General features: G+C 48.0%; 1 protein-coding gene across 4 annotated transcripts in view; it reads right to left on the reverse strand.

Moving 5' to 3' along the window:
• Positions 1-24,698, reverse strand: part of LOC138514243 (uncharacterized) — a 364,675-nt gene that overhangs the window by 81,713 nt on the left and 258,264 nt on the right. For all 4 annotated transcript variants that reach the window (XM_069629606.1, XM_069629605.1, XM_069629604.1 and 1 more), the window contains one exon: positions 18,374-18,486. In XM_069629606.1, the coding sequence (XP_069485707.1) occupies positions 18,374-18,486 (113 nt within the window). The remainder of the gene's footprint in view (positions 1-18,373; positions 18,487-24,698) is intronic.

Consider the following 24,698-nt stretch of genomic DNA (forward strand, 5'->3'; position numbering starts at 1 on the left):
TAAACATACTTGGAGCAATACTAATGTTGGTGTTGCTAGGATTCTGTCTCATAAAGGTCATCTTGGGACAATAATAATAATAATTTGGCATTTATATAGCGCTACGAACCCTCAGGTAGCCGAGCGCTGCTTATTACCACCCACGGTGTGTGGTGCTCATTTATAGACCTCGGAAGGATGAAAGGCTGAATTTGGCCCTGCCGGGATTCATACCTGCGTTAGCAAGCTCTGCACGGATGTCAAAGCGAGCGCTGTACTCGCTGTGCCACTTGACCGGCTAATGCCAGAAGACAGCCAATAAAGCCATTGGGATGAAGACCATGATTGATATAGAGTGGAACTGGTGAGTAGATGCAGACTGCGGGAAGTACCTGTGAGAATCTAAAGAAAAGTCCCCTTGTTCCTCCGGGAACCAAGTTCGACTACCCAAAGGATCATGTTGGCTATTCTGCACACCATCTGGAGAGTGTTCTCACCTGGAGTGTGGATGAACATATAAAGAATGCAGGTCATCTGAGAGGGAGTGATAAAAAAAAAATGGATTCCAAGAAACGATTGTATGACAAAATGATAAAAGGCGAATGCCAAAGAGTATGAAGAGATTAAGACAAAAGATGGAGAAGGTGAAACCAATGGAAAAAGAATATGGTTGAAAATTTGACCAGAGGGGGGGAAATGTAGAGGAGCAGGTGGATGCCTTTGCACTAGCTCCCACCCCCTCACCACTGTCATACTGGAAGAGTAGAAGAGCAGTAAATGTGATACCCTGTATCGTTCCTATACCGCATTGAGTGTATGAGAGATGTTATGCACTCAGACAGCGATACAGAATGTACCCTCACACTGAAAGTTGGGAAGGCTTCTGCATGGAAGAAGAATGTCAGCACGCATCTATGGACATCATGGAACGTTAAAGAGAAATCTGAAGATGGCAGAGTGATGTCATAAAGAGGATTTACAAACCTATGCTGAAACGATATGAAAATACTTAAGAGTAACAATGTAACTAAAGCACAGAGAGAAACATGTACGTAAAGTTAAAGTGATTGTGAATACAAATAAGATGAAGTAACTTACTGGTCAATAACTGTAAATACGCAGTAAAACAAGGTAGAAAGAAAACATAGAAGCTTGCAATAGCAAAACATATAACGTGGCAAGGACAGCCATGATAGGAAAATAGACCCTGCCTCATTTTGAATTCAACCAAGCTACCTCAAAGAACGACTAAGGTTGCAGAATCAGGAGAGGCTGGAAAGCTTTGTGTGCTGAACAGGAAGGCTAGGTTGATCAAGGATGCTATTTTAAGGAATAATTGCAAGACACAAGGGGAGTTAACCAATATAAGCTGTGAACGAAGGCCACATTTCTCAGATTCAAGAAGAAAACATCTGCAACAGCCAAAGTATTGGCAATTAAAAGTGTATGAAGTCTATACAAATTAGAGTGAGCAAGTCTTTAGAGGATGAGAGGAGTAACAGCACCCTGCATAATTGAATCAAATAGCAGCAAATAAAAGGTCAAAATTGACAAATTCATGGTCTCTTCACACGTGACATAGAAGTTGAAAACAAGGGCTATTCATTAGAGCCTCAGACGAAGGTAGTGGTGTGCTCACACTCCCAGGACAGTGAGCAGGCTGCAAGGTTAACTATAAATGGAAGACTTTGGCATATGGCCAACCGATGAGAGATGGACTGATGGAAAAACGGGAAGTAGTCCGTCAGGATTCAAGCACCTAAGTTTCGTTTCATGTACGTGCTGCTATCGAGCTGAAAGTCCAAGGTTGGGATAGCATGCCAACCAATCAGTGAGTCTAAGGGACAACTTAACATGTTGCATAGACCAATCCACTGCCATTTTGTCTGCTATAATCAGTACTATACATAGAGGTAGTTCAAGACATGCCCTACAGATAAGGGGTAGCCAATGATGTACTAATTTGTATATGTTCTATATGTAGATAGGTTCCTTTAACCAATCCCTTCCCTCAATAGGTTTTTATAGCTTTCAGGGTAGAATGACATTATAGATGATGCATACTGGAGTATAAAACATCTATGTAATGAAGCTACTGTGTGAATGCATCGGTCCGATGCCCGTCAGTTCTCTGTGCTTTATTAAAGGAGAATAAAGTAGTACTTTGTCATATTCCTTGTGTCTGTCCGGTTATTTGGTCTGAGATTATTATTTGTAATTCCATCTAGCACAAAAGATGCTTCAAGATGCTAGAGCAAAACATTAAAACTATCCCATTTCCTATGCGTCATGTCTATGAAATGCATGTAATTTCTGTGTGTTTGATAATTAAAAACCATCCAACATACACAGATCCTTCATGCAATTACATTGCCATCTGCTTTTCCTTCGCCCGAAGTCTCCATGTATTTCTAATGAATTGAGGTAAACACCAGGCGGTAACAGGTGAAGCTGCATTCAACAAATAAGAGAAGGATGATACTGACTAAAGCCTCTACCCTTGAGGAGAGGTACCAAATACTTCCTCCTTAAATGTTCATATGCAGGACAAAACAATAGAAAATGTGCTAGGTCCTCAAAACCAGCCTGACACATGGGGCATTCAGTTCCCAAATGTTCTACCCGATCTCCGACTTAAAACTTCACCAATCACTTGACACCCAAAACAGGGTCTTGTGATTGGTGCCCTTTGAAAGTTGTAATTGGACAAGACAAGGTATTCCTTAATTGTATTGGTTGAAATGATCATAATTTTTCTGTTCGTGGGTTTCATCAACTCCCAACTCTCACTAGCCTCAAAAACCCATCTACAATTCTCTTTTTTACAAGGCGGCCCCTATTGTTATCTATGCACAATGGATTTACAATCAAGTTGGTAGCATTCACATGACCCAACATCTTTATATTTGACAACCACCCAATTGTGACTAAACCTCCCCCCCACCCCAACAGATCCTTTAATATGTTGTGCGTTAACCCAGTCATTGGGTTAGGCACAACACAACCATAGCGGGATGGGTTTGTAAATCTTCAAGGAAACGCATACCTATCCCTCTATGCAGAGCAACATTTGGTGCCAAAATTGGTAAACCTAGAAGCTTTTTTAGAAAATTCTTCTTTCAGTAATTCACGGTTATCCTTATACACCCAAATAGCTGCACCATATTGGACTGTGTGCATTGTAAACCTTTAGGATGCTAAGGGGGTGCTGCTTATATTGCTTCATAAAGCTATAGATTCCACCAACTGATTGCTTCAAGAGTGAGGCCTGCTTTAATATATGTGTACCGCCAGTGAATTTCTCATTAAAACTGACACCAAGATAGTCCAACTGGGTCACTCTAGAAACCTCTATCCCTTCACACCAAATTTTTAGAAATGTATACAAATTGTTTTTTCAACAAAGCACATTATTACTGCCGACTTATTTGAGTTAACCTGTAAATCTAGTTCTCCCATACAGGAGGCCCATTTTTTTTTTAACAGGACCCGTAATGCCCTTGGACACCTCGCAATGAGGACTGTCGCCAGCATAGATTAATGCTGGAATTGACATACTTCATCACTGGAACATCTGCATTACATAGCAATAACTTTTCCAATAAGCTAGTAATGTACAAGGAGAAGAGCAGGTGTGCCAGTACGGAACACTGCATAACACCTTAAATAATCGGGATCCATGATGTACAGTGCCCCCCCCCCCCCCCCCCCCCCAACTACCAGATCAAAGACCGACCTCATTCTCGCCATGCAAAATCGCCAGAACATCCAAGATAGCAACCGAGCAATTATATGACCGGACCACATACCATAATTTGTTACGACTGACTGTCAAAGGCTGTGCTCAGGTTCCATAAATGCAAGTAAGGTGGGTTCATTTTTGATGAACAGAGTGGGCGATTATCAAATATAGATTCAGGCCCTGTTCCATTGTACTCAATTTGGGCCCAAACCCTAGTTGGATAGGGGACAGAATAGTTGGTTAGTGACCCCACCCTTCCAGTTTGTAAAGTAAACCTTCCAAACCTTTTAAAACTGGTATTTAATAAAGATCAGCCGATACGATTGGAGACTTATTTTAATCCTTTTTTTAAAAATCAGAACAATGAGTGCTCTTGTTCATTCCCTTGGCATGGATTTTGAGCTTAATATAGCATTGAACAAAATTGTTAAAATGGGACCCCATACTTCGATATTATCTTGGTAATACTCTACCGGTATCCCATTACTACCAGGTGCTCGGCTGCTTTATCCAGGCTTAATTGCATTAAGCACTTCATTAAACGAGAAGCCAACTTCAGTATAATCATTTTCCTCCTGCATCGGATTTGCTGGGAAAGAAATACTGTTATTCATCCCCCCATTATGGGACCGATACACCTTACCCATCCTAAGTGTTCTACCCATCGTTGATCCGTAATACTTAACTCTAATCCTGAAATGAGAAATGTCTCATACATCGGACCACTATAACTGGCTTCCAAACAATTTTTGAATCATTATCTTTACATGCTGCCTCTAGCAGGTCCCATACCACATTATCCACTTCTGTTTTCTAATTTGATCTTTATAGCTGGGCCTCGTCCAAACAATCTCACGCTCGGGGGTCTCTATTTTTGAGTAATTTTTAAGTTACTTACCTGTAACTGTTGTTCTCCAGCATGGGGCTAGCATGGATTCACATGCTAATGAATATTCATAGTCAGGCTGGGAATCCTCAGTAAAAGGAAAAACAGTTTCACTTTCACTTTAAAACTGTATTTCTTCTCTACACCAATCATGTTCTCTGGGTCTTACTGATCCCATCCAATGACAGTACTCTTCCCTAAGCCCCGCCTCTGGCAGCCATCTTCAGATTTGGTAAGCACGTAAAGCGGCAGTATGACCAAGAGCCGCAGAGGGGCCGTAGGGAGGGTTCGCATGAGAGTCCATGCCAGACCCATGCTGGAGAATAATAAGATAAGTAACTTAAACCTTCTCCAACATGGGGTCTGGCATGGATTCACATGCTCATGAATAACGAATGCACATTAGTACAACATTACACAACCACAGGAGGTTGCAAGGCTTAATGGAAGCAATTAACACTTACCCCTGGAATGGACAACTCAAGCGGACAGGTTGTGTAGCACTGCCTGGCCGACTATGGACTCCTCCCTGGAATCCCTGTCGACGCAGTAGAATTTCATGAAGGTATCCATGGACCTCCATGTTGCAGCCCTGCAGATGTTGAGCAGGGGACCAGAACAGAAAGCAGTCATTGCAGCGATCGCTCTGGTGGTGTGTGCTCTCTGACACAGGCCGGTTAGCCAGCTGTTGAGAGTACATGATGCAGCCGGAGAGCCATCTTGAGATGGAAGCCTTGGACAAGGCCTTCCCATGATTCATAGGTCCAAAGTTCACAAATTGAGAAGTCTTCTGAAAACTTCATGCGTGCCCTGTAGAACTTCAAGGCACAAGCAACGTCCAGCAAATGCAAGGTCCTCTCCTCCGGCACCGAAGGGTTTGGGAAGAAAACGGGCACCACCAAAGGCTCGTTGAGGTGGAAATCCGACGGATCCTTTGGCATGAAAGTGGGGTGCGTACGCAGTACTACCCTTGATTCATGGAAAGTCTGATACGGCTGTTTGCAGGATATGGCCTGGATTCGCCCATCCGTCTCGCTGAGGTGATGGTTACAATGAATGCAGTCTTCATGAGAGAACCTTGAGTGGGTCTTGATGCATAGGTTCGAAAGGTGCCCCAATGAGTCTTGTCAGGACCACATTGAGTTCCCATGCCGGGGCAGGTGACTTTACCAGAGGGAAAGATCGAAAAAGCCCCTTGAGAAACTCCTTGACGAGTCTGTGGGACCACAGCGAGGATGTTCCCGGGGAAGCCGGTGTAGCGCGAGATGGCCACCAAGTGTACCTTGATGGATGCGTGAACCAGCCCATCTTTTACCAAGGAAAGCAAGTATGGAAGAATCTGTGGGCCTGTGACCCTCAGATGGGTAATCTTCTGTGACTGGCACCATGTAGCAAATTGCTTACATTTATGGACGCAGCACTTTAGAGTCGATGACGTCCTGGCTTTGGCACAGACCTCCCTGCAGTGCTCTTGCAGCTCATAACCTCCAAACTCTAAAGCTGCAGGAGCAATGCCTTCAAGTTCAGAGGTCCAGGTCATGATGAAGGATTGTGCATCTCTCCCTGGTGAGTTGAACTTCTCAGCGATGTTAGGAAAGACTTGAGGGCCCAGAACACTGCCTGTAACTCCAGGATGTTGATGTGCAGATCCTTCTCCAGGAGCCACAGACCTCTAGCGTGTAGACGTTGGGTGTGAGCTGTTTATGTTTAATAATTTCTACCATGCTCCAGGTACCCAAAGGCTTAAGTGCGCAAAAACGAAGAACAAGACAAGACGCATAGAAGAGAGGAGTCCGAGATCATGCTGCAAGGTGATGAGGCTTTGAGCGGACTACCAGAATATAAGTGTCTTCAGTTTCTTCTTAAAAATGTCTGGGGACTCAATCCAGAGATCGTGCGGCAGGACATTCCAAGCTAATGGAGCTGCCATGTTAAAATCTCCATTGCGGAATTTATTCGTTTTGCAATGGGTGGTTTTTAAAAAGGTTGATATTGAGTCTTAGAGATCTGGAGCTATGTTTTTTTGTAATGGCTTCTACTAGATAAATTGCCATATGACCGGTAATACATTTATATGTGATGAGTAACATCCTGAAATGTACTCTTGCTTGAAAGAGAAGCCAATGCAGGCTCCGTCTTGCTTCAGACACATGATCCTTACGGCTCAAGCCTTTCACAACCCTCACTGCGCCTTTCTGAATGACCTGGAGGTGATGAAAATCTGCTTGCACAATGCTGATTAGAAGGCTACAACAATAGTCAATTTTGGATCCAATAATGGCTGTGGCTAAGGTTTCTGTATGTAGTAGTAACTTGATATAGTAAGATGATGTAGAAACTAGGCTGTTCAATTGAGCTTTCATGTTCAGATTCTTGTCTAAAATGATGCCTAGTGTCTTCACATCACTCTTCACCTCAATGTTACAATTGTCGATGTTAAAATTGTTGAACATCGGACCTAATTTAGCGAGTTTAATGTCAGTTTCCAACTATCATGAGCTCGGTTCTCTTTCTCGCTGTTCAGCACTAGGCCATTCAGGACCATCTAACTAGGCATCACATAAGCTTTGATTTTTTTTCATCAATACCATGTGACCCTGAGATAGGGGCGACACTGTAGTTGGCAAATGGGATCCCCTCTTGTTCTAACATAGGGAAAAATGGCCCCCTGAAAACGTTGTAGAGACATTCTGATACACAAGCTCCCTGGGGAACCCCATACAGCAGAGGCACTGGTTTCATCTCTGCTACCCCACTAGCAACTCACCAGTCTACCGCTCCCCAACATTCCAGAGAGCCATCCGTGGTGACAGTCTCCTGGTATGGCGGGGTTTGAAATCCTGTCCCCTGGGCGATGTGGGAGCGTACCCTCCACCACTATCACCCGCCAAACTCCCCGTTGAGGGGGATCTTGTCTGCAAAATTCCCGGACACTTGTATCCAACGTGCATCCAAGAATTCCTGTAAGGGTTGCATCTGCAACCTGCAGAGACGGACGATGTAGATGCAGGACAACATCATGCCCAGCATGACTTGCTGGCCCAAACTGTGGCAGTCTTCTCTGATGACAGCAGCTGCACCTTCCCTTGAATGGCCGCTACCCTCTCCTCCGATGGGGATGCCAGGCAAGCCACTGTGTCGAGTCTGGCACCGAGAACAGCACGCTCTGCAATGGCGTTAAGCAAGACTTCGGATAGTTCCTGGAGAACCCCAGCTCAGTCAGTAGCTGGACGTCTTTCATGTGCTTGTCAGCCAATTCTCCAGGTACGGGTATATGTGCACACCCTGCAGACAGAGTGGGCAGCCACCAGGGCCAGGCATTTTGTGTACAGCATTGGGACCGACTTTAAGCCGAAAGTTAGGGCCCTTAACTGGTAGTGCGGACCTTGTACCACGAACCATTAGGAACAACCAATGTTTCCTGGGAATGGGGACATGGAAGTACACATTGTCTAGGTCTACTGACGTCAAGAAATCCCCTTCCTCCAGTTGGCTGAGCACGTGTTGCAACAGGACCATCCTGAATTTTTGGGATTTCTTGTTTAGACACGCAGGTCCAGGGCTGGTCTCCAACACCAGTCTTCTTTCTGACCAGAAAGTATCTGGAATAGACTCCAGAGCCCTGGGGCCATTGGGGAATGAGCTCTATCACCCAACATGGCTCGCACTTCTTCCAGGTGCTGAAGAATATGCTGCTCCTGGCGGAGAAGCAGTGGAATACGAGCGCACCTGCGTTGGAACTCAGGTGTGTCCCTGGGCAAGAGCGTCCACCCATCTGTCGTGGTGATCTTCCACTAGTTGATGAATCTCATCAGCTGGCCTCCCAGTAGGGGCTCGACGTCTTGGCCGTTTGTCTTTTTTGGGCGCCGGAGCCCTGCCCTGTGACACGGACCTCTGCTACCGTAGGCCTGGGAGCAACCCATGCAGGCTTCCGACGTGGAGGATCGGAGAGGTTGCTTGTATGACGTGCAGTATTCCTTGGATGATCTGCCCGATTTTCCCCTGGAGGAGCAAAAAGATGAGCAGTGTTGCTGCAGAGTGCCAAGGGAACGTGCCGTCTGTGTCCATCTTTATGGCTTGAAGGGATTCGTCGACCGCCTTCCCGAACAGATTCACCATCAAAAGGCATGTCCAGCACCTTCGCATGAACGTCCTAGTGAAAGTTTGTGGCATTCAACCATTCCTGCGGAAGGCAAACTCCCATCTCTTGGAAGCCTGTGTCAGCGATGTCCACTGCCACCATAATGGCAAGATCCGATGCCACCTCCCCTTCCTGAAAGAGGGTTAGAGCCTTAGTTTTCTTGTCAGGGAGGAATTCCAGGATAGGGCCCAGCTTGAACGAAAGCCTCCGGTCATATCGGGATAAGATAACCACAGCATTAGACACCTTGATCATGGATGCTGCCGTGTAGATTTCCCCCATGGTGTCCATCCTCTTCCCCTCATTGTCTGGGGTGTGGGGAGGGCTGATTATGTTGAGGCTGGGATGAACGTTTCCTTGCGGCAGCCGACACTACTGAGTCCGGTGACGGTTGTGACCTGAACCCTGTATTTCTTCTCCAACCTGTCTTGTTTGGTTGAAGCTGTGCATGGGTTTTTCATGAGGGCTAGGCCTTCCTCCCAAATATCATTCAAAAAGGGTACCGCCATGATAGTCTTCCTCTTGGGCTCGCGTCGCTAATAAAGCCCTCCTTCTTGGTTTCCTCGGGCACCAGCTGTAGCAGCTCGGAGGCCCTGGAGATCTAGTGGAATGATCCCACCTCATCAGGTGGAGAGCCTCTATGAGGGGCATCCAGGTGCAGCGATTCATCATCTGCCGGGACGTAGTCTTCATCTTTGTCGGTTTCCATGTCCTTCTTTGTACCAGTGTCTGTGTGTGTGTGTGTGTGTGTGTGTGTGTATTTGGGTCTGCTGGTGGCGTCTAGTCCAGACGTGGTGGAGGCGGCTGATACAGCATCATCGGATGGCGCTTCCTCTTACATGGAGGCTGGTAAGGGGCCTGCGGTACAACAGGTAGGGTGTGGAGAGTTGACAGGAGGTCCAAGGATAGGTCCCTCAGCTGTGGAGGGAATGACGACATGCTAGGCCCTGCGCCGCCATCCTCCCCGTGGACTGTATGGACGTACAATTGGTTGTCATCCGTAAATGAGATGTCCATTGGCAGAACGGAAACCTTGGAGTGCTGCTTTGCCATTCCCCCCCTCTTTCCCTTGTGAGGGCTGTGCACCAGTACCTGAACCAGTGCCTTTCCCCTGCAGGGGTGCCCACAACCTTCACTCTCGACTCTGCGGCTGTGTCGCGCCTGGGGCGGGGGGGAAGAGATACTCTGCTGTAGGACCCACCCTTGTCGGATGCGGTACCACTCGCTGTAGCGATCGCCATACAGGATGTCGACCAAGTGGTCGATGGAGTCTTCGGCTGCGCCCGATGAGCCTGCTGTGAGGCCGTCTTTGTTTCTCCGATTTGTCCCTTAACTTGGCCGGGGTGGAGGACTTACTCTTCGAGGAGGAACACAATGGCAGGCTGCTTGATTAGGTGGACGGCAATAGCAATCACGGTCTATCCAACCTGGCACCCGCATCAGCAGTGAACCTGGCGGAATTGGTCTTGCGGCTCTTGGCCTTCTCTTAGACCCATAAGGATGGGGCGTCAAAGGACTTAGACGACCTCCCGGAGGGAGACCACTCCTCGGATCAACCGATCCTGGGCGAGGCATTACCAAGCCTGCTATACAATCTTTTGTTTTCTTCGAGAAGACCAGGCATATCTCGCACTCTTACTCGTTGTGGTCCTGGTGCAGGCAGTACTGACACTTCTGATGTTTGTCCTCCACAAAGATGTTCCTTAGCCTGCATTAAGTGCAGGGCCTGAAAAGTGTCCATCAACCCTCCCGTTTCTCCTCTCATGGTCAGAGGGTGCAAAGTAGGCCCAAAAAGGCCTTCCAGACTCTTTGACGAACAACTGCCCGTGAGGGGCACGCAACTTCACCGACAACTGATCCTCATTGCCGGCAGATGAAGATAGGAGCACATGGGCTCCGATGGAACAAAAAAAAATCTGACTTTTCAGTGAAAACCTAGGAAACAAGTACAAAATAGCTCAGAGTAACTCAAGGACCCTGAAGCGTGCAGTAAAAATCTGAAGATGGCTGCCAAAGGCGGGGCTTAAGGAGAGGACTGTCATTGAATGGAGGCAGTATGACCCAGAGGACAGTGATTGGCATGGAGGAGAATTACAGTTTTAAAGTGAAAGTGAAACCGTTTCTTTTACTGAGGATTCCCAGCCTGAAGACGGGGAATATTCATGAGCATGTGAATCCATGCAGAGCCCATGCTGGAGAAATGTATTCAGTCAGCCATAGCCTGCCTACAATCCTTATTAAACCATCCCATTTTAGTACTCATCTGTTTATTTGGCCACATCTCCATAAATTCATTTAGAATATCAGTAATGTGTTGGTTGGCCTTCTAATCCTAAAAGCCCTATGTAAGATTAATATGATGTTCTCCACCAATGATCATCAACTCCTAAACATACTAGATTGATCTGTATAGGAAACAATTGGCACCACTGAAGAAAATGGTGCCAACTTGAGGAATACAAAGTCACTCATGGCTCACCATTGACTTTAGCAGTAAGTATGTGATTAGAGTGGGGGCGTGGCTAGCAGAGCCATGGAGTAGGTCGCAGGACACTTGAGCTCCTGTGATCCGACATCGATCCTGGACAGAAACTGGCGCGAATTTAAAAAAAAACTACTTTGCCTTGGAGCTGCCGGTGCGAGAAGATTTACGGCGTGGAACGAGCAGTGCGTGAAGAGACACGGGCCCCCAGGCGAAAGTGTAAAGAGTTCGGAACCGGACAAGTCGGCACATCCGCACAGCGAAAATGGCGCTGCTGCGGTGACGGAGGCAACAAAAGACGGCGATCGGCCTGATGAAAGACTGCAGCACGGGATTCCACACGCCTAAGAGCGTACGACTGTGGCCGCCCACACCGAGGCGGCTTGCAACATTGTAACAGTGAGCCGCTGTGAACAGTGACACGCGGCTACTGTATCGAGCGGCTAGCGGAGGAACATGTTGACGAGAGCTCGGGCTGTGACATGAGCGGGGCTCGTAAGGCACAAGATTTATCTGCCGCGGATACAAAGGAATGGACAGGCTGCCACGGCATTGTGTGGGGGTCAGAAGATAGCCGATCGAAGATGCGCATTGGATGCAAGATGGCGCCGGTAATACTGAGAACAAAGGAACCAGCGCTACATTGAGTCGCGCAGCAGAGTGGAACCTGGCAAAACACAAGCGCAAAGCCGGTAGCATACGGACCGCAGTCAGTTACTGGACCGACCAACGCAGAGCAGATCCAGTGCACTGGTGTGAGTGCATCTAACTTACTGAGCAACGCTGTATGAAGAGGGGGAGTGGCCAAGCAGTGTGTGAATGCCTGGAGTGCACGGACGTACAATACACAGTAGCAGCTTCCCCCTGCTCAGTGAAACATGGGCTGGTAGGCAGCACCACTGGGACACTGCTGGTGTGGAGCGCCAAGGGAAACTTGGGGGTTTGGATGAGCATACGCCAAGCACGGAAGTACATACCACGGGGAACTGAGGAGATGCAGGAGGCTCCGGAGGGGTCTAGGGCCTGCAGTGTGAGGATATAGGCATTTGTGCACCAGGTGCGAAGCTACTGTTGTAGGGGAAGCTGTGAGTGTTCGCTGGCCCCGGAAGATAAGCCATTACAACAGTGACAGTGGTGTCCAGAGAAAAGACACGAGAGCATTGAACCTAAGCTGGGCATAATAGCTGTGAATGGTGTGCGGTCTCTTGGACGCAGTGGCGCGTCGGATACGGGGGAGGACACAGCCCACTCAGAACTTGGAGCTCAGCATACAGAGGCTGCTTATGCCGGGGGAGGTGCACCGGGGGCGAGCTTACATGTGAAAGCGAGGTTACGCACTGGAGGCCAGTTAACCCGAGTGCATAACGAAAGCTGCAAGATGTCGGGGCGAGGGGCTGGGAGTAAGACCAAGATTAAGCAATCCACAATGGAAGCATTCTCCAAAATACAGCAATCTCCGGCGGTCATAGCGTCTAAAGAAGCAGAGGCACCAGGGGAGAGCGCTGCAGCTACTGACAAACATCAGATATTAGCGGCGATAACGGAGCTGCGAGACTCATGGGGGACAGCGATGTCGGACCTGCGCACTTCCCTGGAGGCCAAAATAGATGCAGTGGGCATAGAGGTTACCCTGCTGAGGCAAGACGTCAGGGGGCTGGCGGAGAGAACAAGCAGCCTGGAAAGTGCCGTGAAAATCAACACGGACACTAGCACTAGCAATGTACAAGAGATCCACGTGCTCAAACAACAGGTAGCCAATCTGGAGACTCGGGCGGAGGAGGCTGAAGGGAGAGCGAGGAGGAACAACATTCGTGTGGTGGGTCTGCCGGAAGGAGAGGAAGGACGGGACCCGACGGACTACATAGAGAATCTGCTCTTACAAGAAATAGGGGCTGCAGAACTCTCGCAGGGGTTTGCAGTAGAACGTGCGCACAGAGCCCTCATGAGGAAGCCACAACCGGGGGCTCCCCCCCGGCCTATAATAGCGAAAATACTGAATTATAAGGATCGTGAGAAGATTTTGGAATACTTCCGCAAAGGAGGAACCATTGAGAGGGCGTCGTGCGCCATCACGGCATATCCAGACTACACAATGCTGGTCCAAAGGCAGCGATTCAGCTATGTGGCGATCAAAAGAAGGCTGCGTGCGGCGGGGATCAAATATATGCTGCTATATCCTGCGAAACTGAAAGTGATACATAAGAGCAAGACGTTCTTTTTCCACACGCCCGAAGAAGCGACGACCTGGCTGGACCTGCAGGGTTGTCCGGAGCAGGAGGCGGACCAAGCGCGAGAGTGACACGATAAGTGGCTGGGGACATTTCATGTAGTGTGACAGGATGTGCAATGGGTGTCCAGTAGAACTGTGGGGGATGGCTATGGCTAAGGGGTAGTACTGGGTACGTGTGGGACTGGGAGCAGAACCCATGGACTTGGGCGCACGCAAGGACTTGAATATAGTAAAGTGCATATATAAGTGTCAATTGTACAGTTAAGGGTCAGAGTTTATAGCAATCAGGAGCGACAGGATGCGAGCACTCTACCCCCCATATTAGTATTAGTACTAGTAGGCTAGCCAGTAGGGCGGCCTCACCCCGCGGAGCAACGAGTACAGGCGTCTGCCAGAAAGGTGCTAGATGCGGGGGAGCCTGAGATCCAGGGATGGAGCTGGGCAACAGTTAAGGAAAGGGGTAAGGGGGTTAGGTGGGAGGATGGGGGGAGGGTGGTGTGGGGAGTTGGGTGTGGTTGGGTGGGATAAAGGGAAGGGAGGGGTGTTTGGGGTGTGTGTAGTTAAGGGAAGTTTGAATGGGGATACGAGCCTAAATATACGAGACCGGATACGAGTAGTGGATTGCGCGGGTGGGATGGGGGCGGGAAGCATAACAAGCCATGGGGGACCTTAAAATGATTACGTGGAATGTTAGGGGTCTAAACAGTTATTTGAAGAGAAATAAGGTCATGTTATACTTGCGGAGACAAAAGATAGATATTGCACTGTTGCAAGAGACCCATTTGACGAAAGAGAGACTGGGAATGATTAAGAGGAAATGGAAAGGAGTGGTGGTGGGTTCAACATACTCGGCTTATGCTAGAGGGGTTCTTATTTGGGTGGCCCCGCATGTCCCCTTTCATGTGCTACAGGAAACTGCTGAGGCGGACGGGAGAATGGTCATACTCAGGGGCATGGTAGAGAACAGAGAGATAAGTGTAATTAATACATACGCGCCCAATCAGAGTACGGCAATGTATTTCAGAACCCTGAGTGTTCACCTTGGTATGTGCATGGGAAGTGCAGTGCTTTGGGGGGGGGACTTTAATTGTGTGTTAGATCCAAGGGTGGATAGATCAGATCAGAAATGGGAAAAACCTGCCCCAGCGGCACGGGTGTTACAAGCGTTGCTCAATGATTTTGACTTGACTGATGTATGGAGAATGAAGCACCCCCGAGAACGTCAGTATTCTCACTATTCGGCCCCGCAACAGCTGTCCACTAGACTAGATTATGTCTTTGCTACGTCAGGCTTAATAACGGAGATGGTGCGGGTGGAATATAAAGCGAGAGTCTTGTCGGACCACTCGCCCTTGGTTGTTAGCTGGCAATATCGCCCTCCAAGGGCAAGGATCCCGACGTGGCGGCTCCGAGCGGAGGCGCTCAAAGATCCTGTGTTTAAAGAAGAGGTGAGGGAGGAGATCATAAATTACTTTGAGGAGAACACGGGCAGTGTAGATTCGGCGTGCACACTGTGGGAGGCCTTTAAAGTGGTGTTGAGAGGCGTGGCCATAGCGAAGTCCCGAAGCCTGCAGGGAGGTGTCCTGGCTGATTTACAAGAGGTTGAGAGGGATTTGGAGAAAGCGCAAAAGGAGGGTGGTGATACTGGTTCGAATGCGGAGCGGGTAATTCAACTTCAGCAGACGTGTGGAGAGCATTGGGATAGGTTGTGTAAACTGAACTATAAGAAATACATAGAGCGGCAGCACGCGGGTGGGGATAAAACAGGACGGCTCTTGGCATGGCTGTATAAGAGCGAAACCCCCAGACCCACCATCAGGGCAATAACGAGGGAGGACGGGAGTGTAGCGGATACCCAGGAGGGAGTCAATCAGGAATTTGCCACGTATTACGGGAAACTGTATGGGGATGTTGAGGAGGATATTCAAGAGAGAATAAGGGAAACGCTGGAAGACATAGGTCTGCCCAAGATAAGTGCTGAAGAGAGGGAAGAGCTGGATGCTCCAATCACTTTGGAGGAACTAGAAGCGGTGGTGAGACAATTGCCAACTAGTAAAACCCCAGGGGCGGATGGGTTTCCGAGCGAGTTTTATAAAGCATACATGGCGGAGGTGCTCCCTCCGATGCTGAATATGCTAAACGAAGCGTTTGAGGTGGGACAGCTGCCAGAGTCGCTAAGGGAAGCAGTCATAATACCGCTCCCTAAACCGAATAAGCCTGAGAACAGTTGTGGCTCCTATAGACCGCTATCAATGCTGAATCAAGACAGCAAGATACTAACGGCTGTTTTGGCGGGTAGACTGCGAAGAGTCATAGACAAACTCATACACCCGGATCAGACGGGTTATGTTCCCAACAGGAACATAACTCACAATCACAGGCGATTACATCGAGTCGTTGAATGGGTGGGGGATAAAGAGGGTGACATGGCAGTAGTGTCCCTGGATGCGGTAAAGGCCTTTGATTCCGTCAAGTGGCCATGGCTACTGTCGGCTTTGACGTAATATGGGATGGTGCCCGGATATGTAAGATGGGCAAGGATGTTATATAGTGAGCCGCTCGCCAGAGTTAAGACGGGATCAGTTATTTCAGAGAGATGGAGGCTGGGCAGAGGCACCAGACAGGGATGCCCATGGTCCCCTATGTTATACATATTGGCATTGGAGCCTTTGGCCATATACCTTAGACAGCAGTATGACACCATAGGCATCGAGGTGGGCGGGGAGCGACACTTGATCTCTCTATATGCAGACGATATGTTGTTGTATCTGACGTATCCGGAGGAGAATCTCCAGTATATCCTGGAGGTCATGGATCGGTATGCGGGGTTGTCTGGGATAGCTGTGAATCCTCAGAAGTCTGTAATTTTCCCGTTGGGTAACTATAGGGGACTTCCCGTAGACCAGCTGCCGGTGTTGCAAGTTCCTTGGACTGTTGCTACCTTTCGGTACCTTGGGATAGATGTGTATCATACGACTGAACAAAAACATAGACACAACACGGAGATAGCTGTGGGGAAAATTGAGAAAAGTATGCAATTTTGGGGGAAGCTACCGCTGGCCATGATGGGGCGTAGTGCAATGCTTAAGATGGTGGTCTTGCCTAGGCTCCTGCATTTTTTTGGAAATATTCCACACCTCATACCTGGGAAGTTTTTTGCCAAGCTCAATAGTATATGTAGGGACTTTTTATGGCAAGGAACCAGGCGCAGGATGGCATTGTGGAAATTGCAAAACGTTTATGAAAAAGGGGGGATACGGCTCCCCAACTATGAGGCCTATTATATAGCGAGCCAACTGCAGCACGTGGCTAAATGGCTATCGGATGAAAGTACCCCCGAATCCAGATTGTTTAGTGCAGACTGTGCCCCATTTTACTTAAAGGAAATGATCTGGTTATCCGAAACAGACATGAAGGGGCGCTCCAAAATGATGTTGCTTGGGTGGAGGATCTGGCGCCGCGCGTGCAGGATGATGGAAATCCTGGCTCCGTGCTCCCCGCAGATACCGCTGGTTGCGCTGGCGAAAGGAGATAAGCAACTGCGGAGGGGGATTAGAACCCACTGGGAATCAGTGGGGTTGGCAACGATGGGAGATGTTTGGCGGGAGGGAGCCATCATAAGTTGGGAACAGTTGGGCGAGGAAACAGGTCTACACGTAGGTCAATATATTACATATCGTAGATTAGTGTGGGAAATTAAGAGGGCTTGGCCCGAAACTACACTCGAAAAAGAGCCGGATGGTACCGTGGACACTATATATGATATAACAGAGGGAGGGCACGAGATTTCAAGATTGTATGAAATGTTGATGCTTAAGATTGGTAAAGAACCAGTACAACTTCGATCAGTTTGGGAAACTGAGGTGGGGGCCCCGATGGAAGATAGGATGTGGGAGCGGGCTTTGTGGTATCATCAGAAGGTGTCGAGAAATGCCAGGTTGAAACAAATACAATTATATATTACGCATAGGGCATACATGACGCCCCTGAGGATATCAAGGTTTAAAAATGCAGGCATACAAGCATGTCCCAAGTGCAATGAAGAGCAGGCAGACATGATACACATGTTTTGGTCCTGCCCTGTGGTTGGGCGCTTCTGGGGCGAGATAGCGGCGAAAATGGCAGACAAAGGAGTTACACTGGTGGTAGAGTCAGCATGGGCCTGCTTATTGGGGGGGTTCCCTAGATCGCAAAAACTGAAGCACGTTAACAAACTGAAGGACTTGGCATACGTGCTGGCTAAGAGGAGGATTGCCATGGGGTGGAAGGCTTGTTATAAACCGCAGGTGGAGATATGGTGGAAGGAATTGCAAAAGTGGGCGGAAGCAGAGACCGTGGTATGGCAGGAGTCCAATATGATGGGAAGGGGAGAAGAGGTGGGAACCCTGTTGGCTTGGAAATCATTGATATCGGAATTGTTTGGAACGAAGCCGAATTTGGCGGATTCCAATGGAGAATGTACCACACCTCGCAGCGCAAACACAGAGTAAACAGACTTGATGGGCTCGTAGGGGGGGTGGGTGTGGGGATTGGAGATCAAATTGCATACTGTACACATCCAAACTGTATTAAGGTATATTGTATTGTATATTTGGTCTGTATTGTTTGTTGGTTGAAATAAATAAAAATGTTTTAAAAAAAAAAAAAGTATGTGATTAGAGTGGTTCAAGATTCAACAAATAAAATCCTTTCGGACCCCCAACAGGGAGAGAGTCAAATGCTTACCCAGGGAGTAGCTACAGATTCTGGTTAATCATGGACATGCCACATGCACAAAAATGAGCTAGTAAACAGGAACGTAGGTTGGTGGTCCCTGATGGACTGGTCCTATGCATGAAGCAAAGATGCATTTTTAGATTTTGGATACAGATGGAAAATGCACACATTTGAAAAAGGAGTGCACAATAACTTACCATGGCAGTCACTGATGTGAATGTCATAAATGTGCGAATGAGTCTTAAGAGTGAAGATGAGTCCAATGAGATATGCTGCAGGAAGCAGAAAACACACTGTGTACACCAGGGGCCTGCAATAAAACAGAACCCATTAGAAACCTGTGCAGACTATCTTTTACAACATTGAGCCGCAACTGCAATTAGTCTGCATTACGTGGCACAGTGGCATGCTACAACCATAGAGGGGAGAATGCCACCTTGTATCCAATATCAGGACTGCCATTTGGCTGCATATGTGGCCGAATCAGGGGTACACCTTGCAAAGCATGTTTTGGGGAAGTTCTTTGTCTGTGAAGGATATGGGTGTCGTCCAATAAGGATGTATACGATCTGCCTATGAAGGTTTTGTTCGCGGGCAGACTGCCCGCATTAAAACTGCTCAGGCCCCCGTTTTTACTGTTCATTGGAAACAGGGGCCAGAGCAATTTGTGTCCCTTGCCTTCATTGCTAAGGATGCAGGGAACACCCCTGCAGCCCGCATAGGGCCGCAGATAGTTCAACATGAAGAGCGGGGGACAGCACCACAACCCTGCTCCTAATGTTCAAGTAATAAGGTCAAAAAGAAATCCGGTCAAAAGTAAGACCTATAATTGGGTGAAGATGACCCAACAACCAAATGTAAACAGTCGGATAACATGCACTGTGCTGCTCATTGCAGGTCAAAAGAAGATTTGAAGTTTTGGCCATTTGTACTTTCTGAACTGCCCTTGTTTGGATAGGAATGGAGAATAGCTCTGAGTAAGGTTTGGCTTGTAGAGAATTTCAGGCTGCCCGACAGGGCAGTCATGTGATGCACGACTACATTAATCTGGAGCAGCATTCTACAAGAAGGTAAGCTCAGTTGGGTTTGTAAGCTGCAGGGGGTGTTGGTCGACAATGAATGCAATAGTATCTTCATTTGCCGCCGAGCACGCAACATGCTTTAAATTGGCCCATGTGAAACGAAATTGACTCTCCATCATAGCGTTCCTACTTCTGCGCTTCTGTGTTGCCACTGAATCACAGTTTTTTCAAAAGCTTTTACTTCCCCTTGAATTTGGGTGCTTGGTGTGCACTGTCCAACATGGCTGCCCCTGCCTAGGGCAGAGTAGCCATTCACTCTCTACAAGCCTACCCCCTCTAACATTGGCTGCCACACTCTTCCAGGGCCAATCAGGGGCAACGGCAGGCAGAAACCAGGACCTCCACTGAAGGCCCCATCTGTGCCTGTGAGGGCCGAGGGGGGCTCTGCCACAAACAATGTCTCGGCCTCCAGACTTGATCCATGGGAATCCACGCTCCCTGCAGTACTAAAAATGGGAGCGATGACTGAACTCCTCCATTGCCACCTCCACCAATCTTTCTGGACCTTTCACTGTACATACGTTCTCTGCGTTCCTGGCTACAACTAACCTACATCTCCTCTCACTGCATTTGTGCCTCCTTTAAAAAATAAAAAACACACACATTTAGATTGTGTGTACTTTTACATCTGTGCATCTCTCTTGCACTGAATTTGTGCCTCCTTTAACAAAAATCGAATTTAGGTTCTGTGTACTTTTACATCTGTGTAAGTCTTGTCTCTTGAAATTCTACTCCTTTTTTGATTGCATTTACGCCTTTGTGACTACTTCTACCAGGCCATCTGGTGAGTTTAGCTAGGACTGTGCAGCCACTCTTCTTTCATTCCTCAACTAACATTTACCGCGCCTATGGCTCTCTACATCCCACCCATCTTCTCCAACTGCTACACCATCACCTATTCCCCTCTGTCACGAAGTCTGGCAGGGAAAAAGCACAAAAAAGACATCTGGAGTGCAAACCCTGGACTTACCATCGCAGACAACTATGTCTGCTCTTCCTCCAGAGAGGTCTTCACTAATGTCCTCTTCTCTGTCCCCTCTCCAGATCTATGGACCGCCTCTTCCACCCCACTAGTTGCCCCACTCTCCTGGTCAGACCACTCTCTCCCCTCCATCCCACCTGGGTCCCTTTGGCCCTCTGACAGCCCCCCAAAAAGCACTGCAAACCACATTCACTAACATCCGCCCATAGAAACGAGTGTCAGCTGCTGCCTTCACTTCCTCCTTCATCCCCCCCCGAACCACCCTACCTCAGATTCTGACCCTGCGCTCAGCAACCTCCACCTGTCCATCACAAATACTCTTTACATTCTTGCCCCAGTCATGAGGATCCGCCTGAAACCTGCCTCTAAGAGTAATACATACCTTGTACGACTCCGGACTTGCAGCCTTGAAACGAAAATGCAGGGTGGCTAACTGAATTGGCAAACCTCAGGCTCATCGTCTGACAAACTGGCTTGCTGCTTGCTCCAAAGGCAATACAGACTCCATCCGTGCCCTGCGACGGGTTTCTGGTGCATCCAAAAACACAGCTGAAATATTCAAGATCTGCTGGCAACTAACCAACCTTTCTGTGATCTCCCCTCTCCCCCCTTACCCCCCAGCCCCTATCCTTCCCAGGCCCTCTGCAATGCACTGGCCACACATTTCACCACCAAAGCTCAGGACATACTGAACACCCTGGCTACCCACCCACCCTCCCAACCCATCCCACACCCCCTTGCCTCCACTGGCCCTGTACCCTCTTCCTTCACCCCGTCACACCGGAAGAGGTTACCAGAGTTGTCTGCTCCATGAAGGTCTCTTCTAAACAGGTTTCCCCTTGCTATCCAGGACCATCGAGGATAACATTGGCTCTCTTGCCCCGCACTGTCTGAATTCTGCAATCACTCTTGTCACAGGATCTTTCCTCTCCTCCCTTAAGCACTCCCTTGTGTGCCCACACCTGAAAATACCTTCAGCAGACCCTAGCTGCCCTGCTAACTACTGCCCTATCTCCATCAACCCCTTCCTGGGGAACATGCTGGAGAAGCTGGCATTGCCCCAACTCTACTCACGCACACTCCACGGCCATCAATCTGGATTCCGAGCATCCAGAAGCACGGAAACTCCTCTTCTGAACACCCGTGAAGAACTGCTCGCATCCGTGGACTCAACTTCCCTGCTGTCCTCATCCTTCTCGATCTCTCCTCTGCCTTTGACAGTCAACCATTCCATCCTTCTACAAAGGCTCCACGATACCCTTGGTATCTCGGGAAGGATGTCAACCATTCCAGTGCCTGTTCTAAATGACCTCACTTCCCCAAGTCATCCTGGGCACCTTCTCTCCTACTTCCTTCTCCACTTGTGGTGTCCCCCCCAAGGTACTATCCTCTCCCCATAGCTCTTTAACATCTACCTTGCTCCGATTGCATGCCTCATCTCTTCCTCCTCCAACTTCCAGTGTTACGCAGATGACACAGCTTTTTTCCAAACCTCCTGACCCTCTTGCACCCTCCATCATCCCAGACTGCCTATCTGCCTTCCATTCCTGGTGCACCTCCAACTATCTCTGCCTCAACGCCTTTAAAATTGAGATTCTTCCGACTGGTCCCATGCTCCCTCCTTCCTTTCACTTTGGCCTTCCTCCTTGGGCTCTCCCCCAGATCATTCTGAAGCCAGAATAATTGGGAGTCATCTTCGACTCCCCCCTCTCCCTCGTCCCTCACACTCAGGACATAGCCAAGAAGTCCCACTTCCAGCTCTTCATCAAAGGAATTCTTCCTTTTCTCACTTTCACCCAGAGGCTCAATGTTACCTGAGCCCTGGTTCTTTATAGGCTTGACTATTGCAATAGCCTCCTCCTACATCTACCTTCTTCCAATCTGCGACCCCTCCAGCTAAACCAGAATAAGGCAGCAAGACTCATCCTTGCCCTCAAGCCCAGTGACAGCAGCTCTCCTCACCTAAATGTCTTCACTGGCTCCCAGTTGCTGCATGGATTAAATTCAAATCCCTCTCCATCATCCACAAGGCTGTCTGGGGCCAGGGACAGCACTATCTTGAACTTAATCTTACTAAATACTCTCCCTCTAGGCCACTACTTTCCACTGGCACCAACTCTGTGTGTAAAGCATTTCGCTAAACAGAGGGTAGGTGATTGATCGCTTTCCTCAGCTGGCTCCCTCCTATGGAACAGCCTGCCCCTGCGCCTCGAGCAGGACTAATTCCGGAAGCTCCTCAAGACTTTCCCCTTTACCTCCTTCGCTTCTCTTCTAACCCCACAGTTGCTGTGAACGGTGTCTGGGGCCCTTATGCATCCCCAAGAGTCCCTGACCTCCCTCGCCCAATCGGCCCAACTCCCACCTACCCACAGCACTTGCCTTGGCACACCCTCGCCCTGGAGGTTCGCACTTACACCCAACTGTGCTCCAGGCTGTCTAGCACTCATCAAGTCAAGCACACCTGCCGCTCACCCTTCAGCTCAGACTCCCCATCACTTACCCCCTCTGCCCTCTTCCTTGCTGCACTTGCACATTCCAAATACTCACAAGGCATAGTAGGCTCATTCTTTCTCCCTCCACTGCTCTTATTAAATATTGTGTTTTGTAAATGTGATTCCGGTGTTCCCTCCCCTCGCTCTGTTGGTGCGTTGTAACCATATTTTTACTTGCTGTAAAAGCACCTAATAAGCAAACAAAATAAAATGTATTAGCACTGTTCTACCAAGTGTAATAAAGTTGAGGTGGGCAAGTAAATGGCAGATCTGGTCACAGGAGGGGAAGCGTGCATAATGGGACCATCTTTTGGGAAAAACGAACAGCAAAAGATAGATGTCACTTTAAGACAACCTTTGAAATGTTTTGGAAATCTTTATGTGTGTGCACCTCTTCACCAACACCCTCAGACCTTACACCCCCCAACCGCCACACCATGTTTCATCATGTTGCTCACCTAAGGCAGACGTAGAGAAGTAGGTGCTTTACCAGAGATGAATAGGTGGGTGTTGTGAAAAAGGTAAAGCAAGGACGAAGAATCTGAAACACCAACCTTTAAAAGGTAATTTTTTATTCCAGTCATCCTGCTCTCTCAAATCGGCTGACACCAGATTAGAGGTCCTTGAATTGCAAAGGGTGGAAAAGACTGCATACACACCAAATTGCAAACCGGTTGCTAAGCACCTCTTGGCCATAAGAAGAATCTTTTCTGGATTGCGCATCTAAAGAGCAATTCTTTCAAAAAACCAAGAGGACTAGTCCAAGTGGCCACCCTGCAGGTTTCAGGAATAGGGGCATGCCTTGTAAAGACCACTGATAATCTGATAATGCTGTGGCAATGGTAGAATGAGCCCAAAGTCTCTACAGAGCTTCAATCCTTGTAAGTCATAAGCTTTTTCTATTCAAGGGACAACCCACCGAGCAAAATTGGCCTAAGCTAACTTGTTGCCAAGTGAGAGACCACAATAAGTTAAGAGCAATCGGTCTGGTCTCCTCGACGGTTTTGCGCATTCTATATAACATTTCAGAGTGCATGCGACATCCAAATTGTATAAAGCCTCTTCTGCTGGAGAATTGCGAGACCTAGATGAAAAACCGGTAGGAAGATTTTGAATCAGACGAAAATCAAACTAGCTTTGGTAGGGAGGAAGCATTTAACCCTTGAAAAATCAGGTAAGATTCCTTTGAAGAAAGCTTGAGGCTGTCCAATTCTCCATGCTAAGATAATGGCTACCAAGAAAAAGGTTTTCCAGGACAACAAATCCACCACACAAGGCCATAGGTCCAACAGGTTTGAACATCAAAGCAGCAAACACCAGATTGAGATCCTATTAAGGTGAAGGATTTCGAATTGAAGGGAATAAAAGCAGAAGACAGTCAAAATTACATCATACGGCATCATTAGATTAATAAAATAACTTGAATTATTAAGCTAAGCACCTATGGCTGGAAGGTTGTGCTTTTTTAACTCTTGAAGAAGTTAAAGTAGAAGATACATTGCATGTCTACTGAGGCCTGAATTTGGCTGGCTGAGATCCCAATAACAAAAACCCAACCAATTTCTTTCATATGTTCTCATGGATTCCTTTCTGGCTGCCACATGTTCTTTAAATTCTGCTCAGAAATACGCGAATGAACTAAGGTTAGTTTCTCAGGAACCAGGATTTCAATTTCAGCCATTGTGGGGACGGATTAAGCACCTGCTCTTTCTGTTGAGTAAGGAGATCTCCTTTTAGAGACAGATCTGTCGGAGGAAGTACTGCCAAATCTAGAAAATCCGAAAAACCATGTTGGCCACGCCAGATGTGGACGACAATGAACATTGAATAATTCCATGCTAAACTGAATCGCAGTCTTGTGGATCAAGGGAAGTGGAAGGAAAGCATTAAGTATTTTGTATGACCAGTCTGCCAGAAGTGCATCTCCTAGAGAATGATGTCCCTGCACTTTCCTGGATAGGTAGTG

This window comes from Ambystoma mexicanum, chromosome 12 (genome assembly GCF_040938575.1).
Source record: "Ambystoma mexicanum isolate Mex_15411 chromosome 12, UKY_AmexF1_1, whole genome shotgun sequence".
NCBI classification, from domain to species: Eukaryota; Metazoa; Chordata; class Amphibia; order Caudata; family Ambystomatidae; genus Ambystoma; species Ambystoma mexicanum.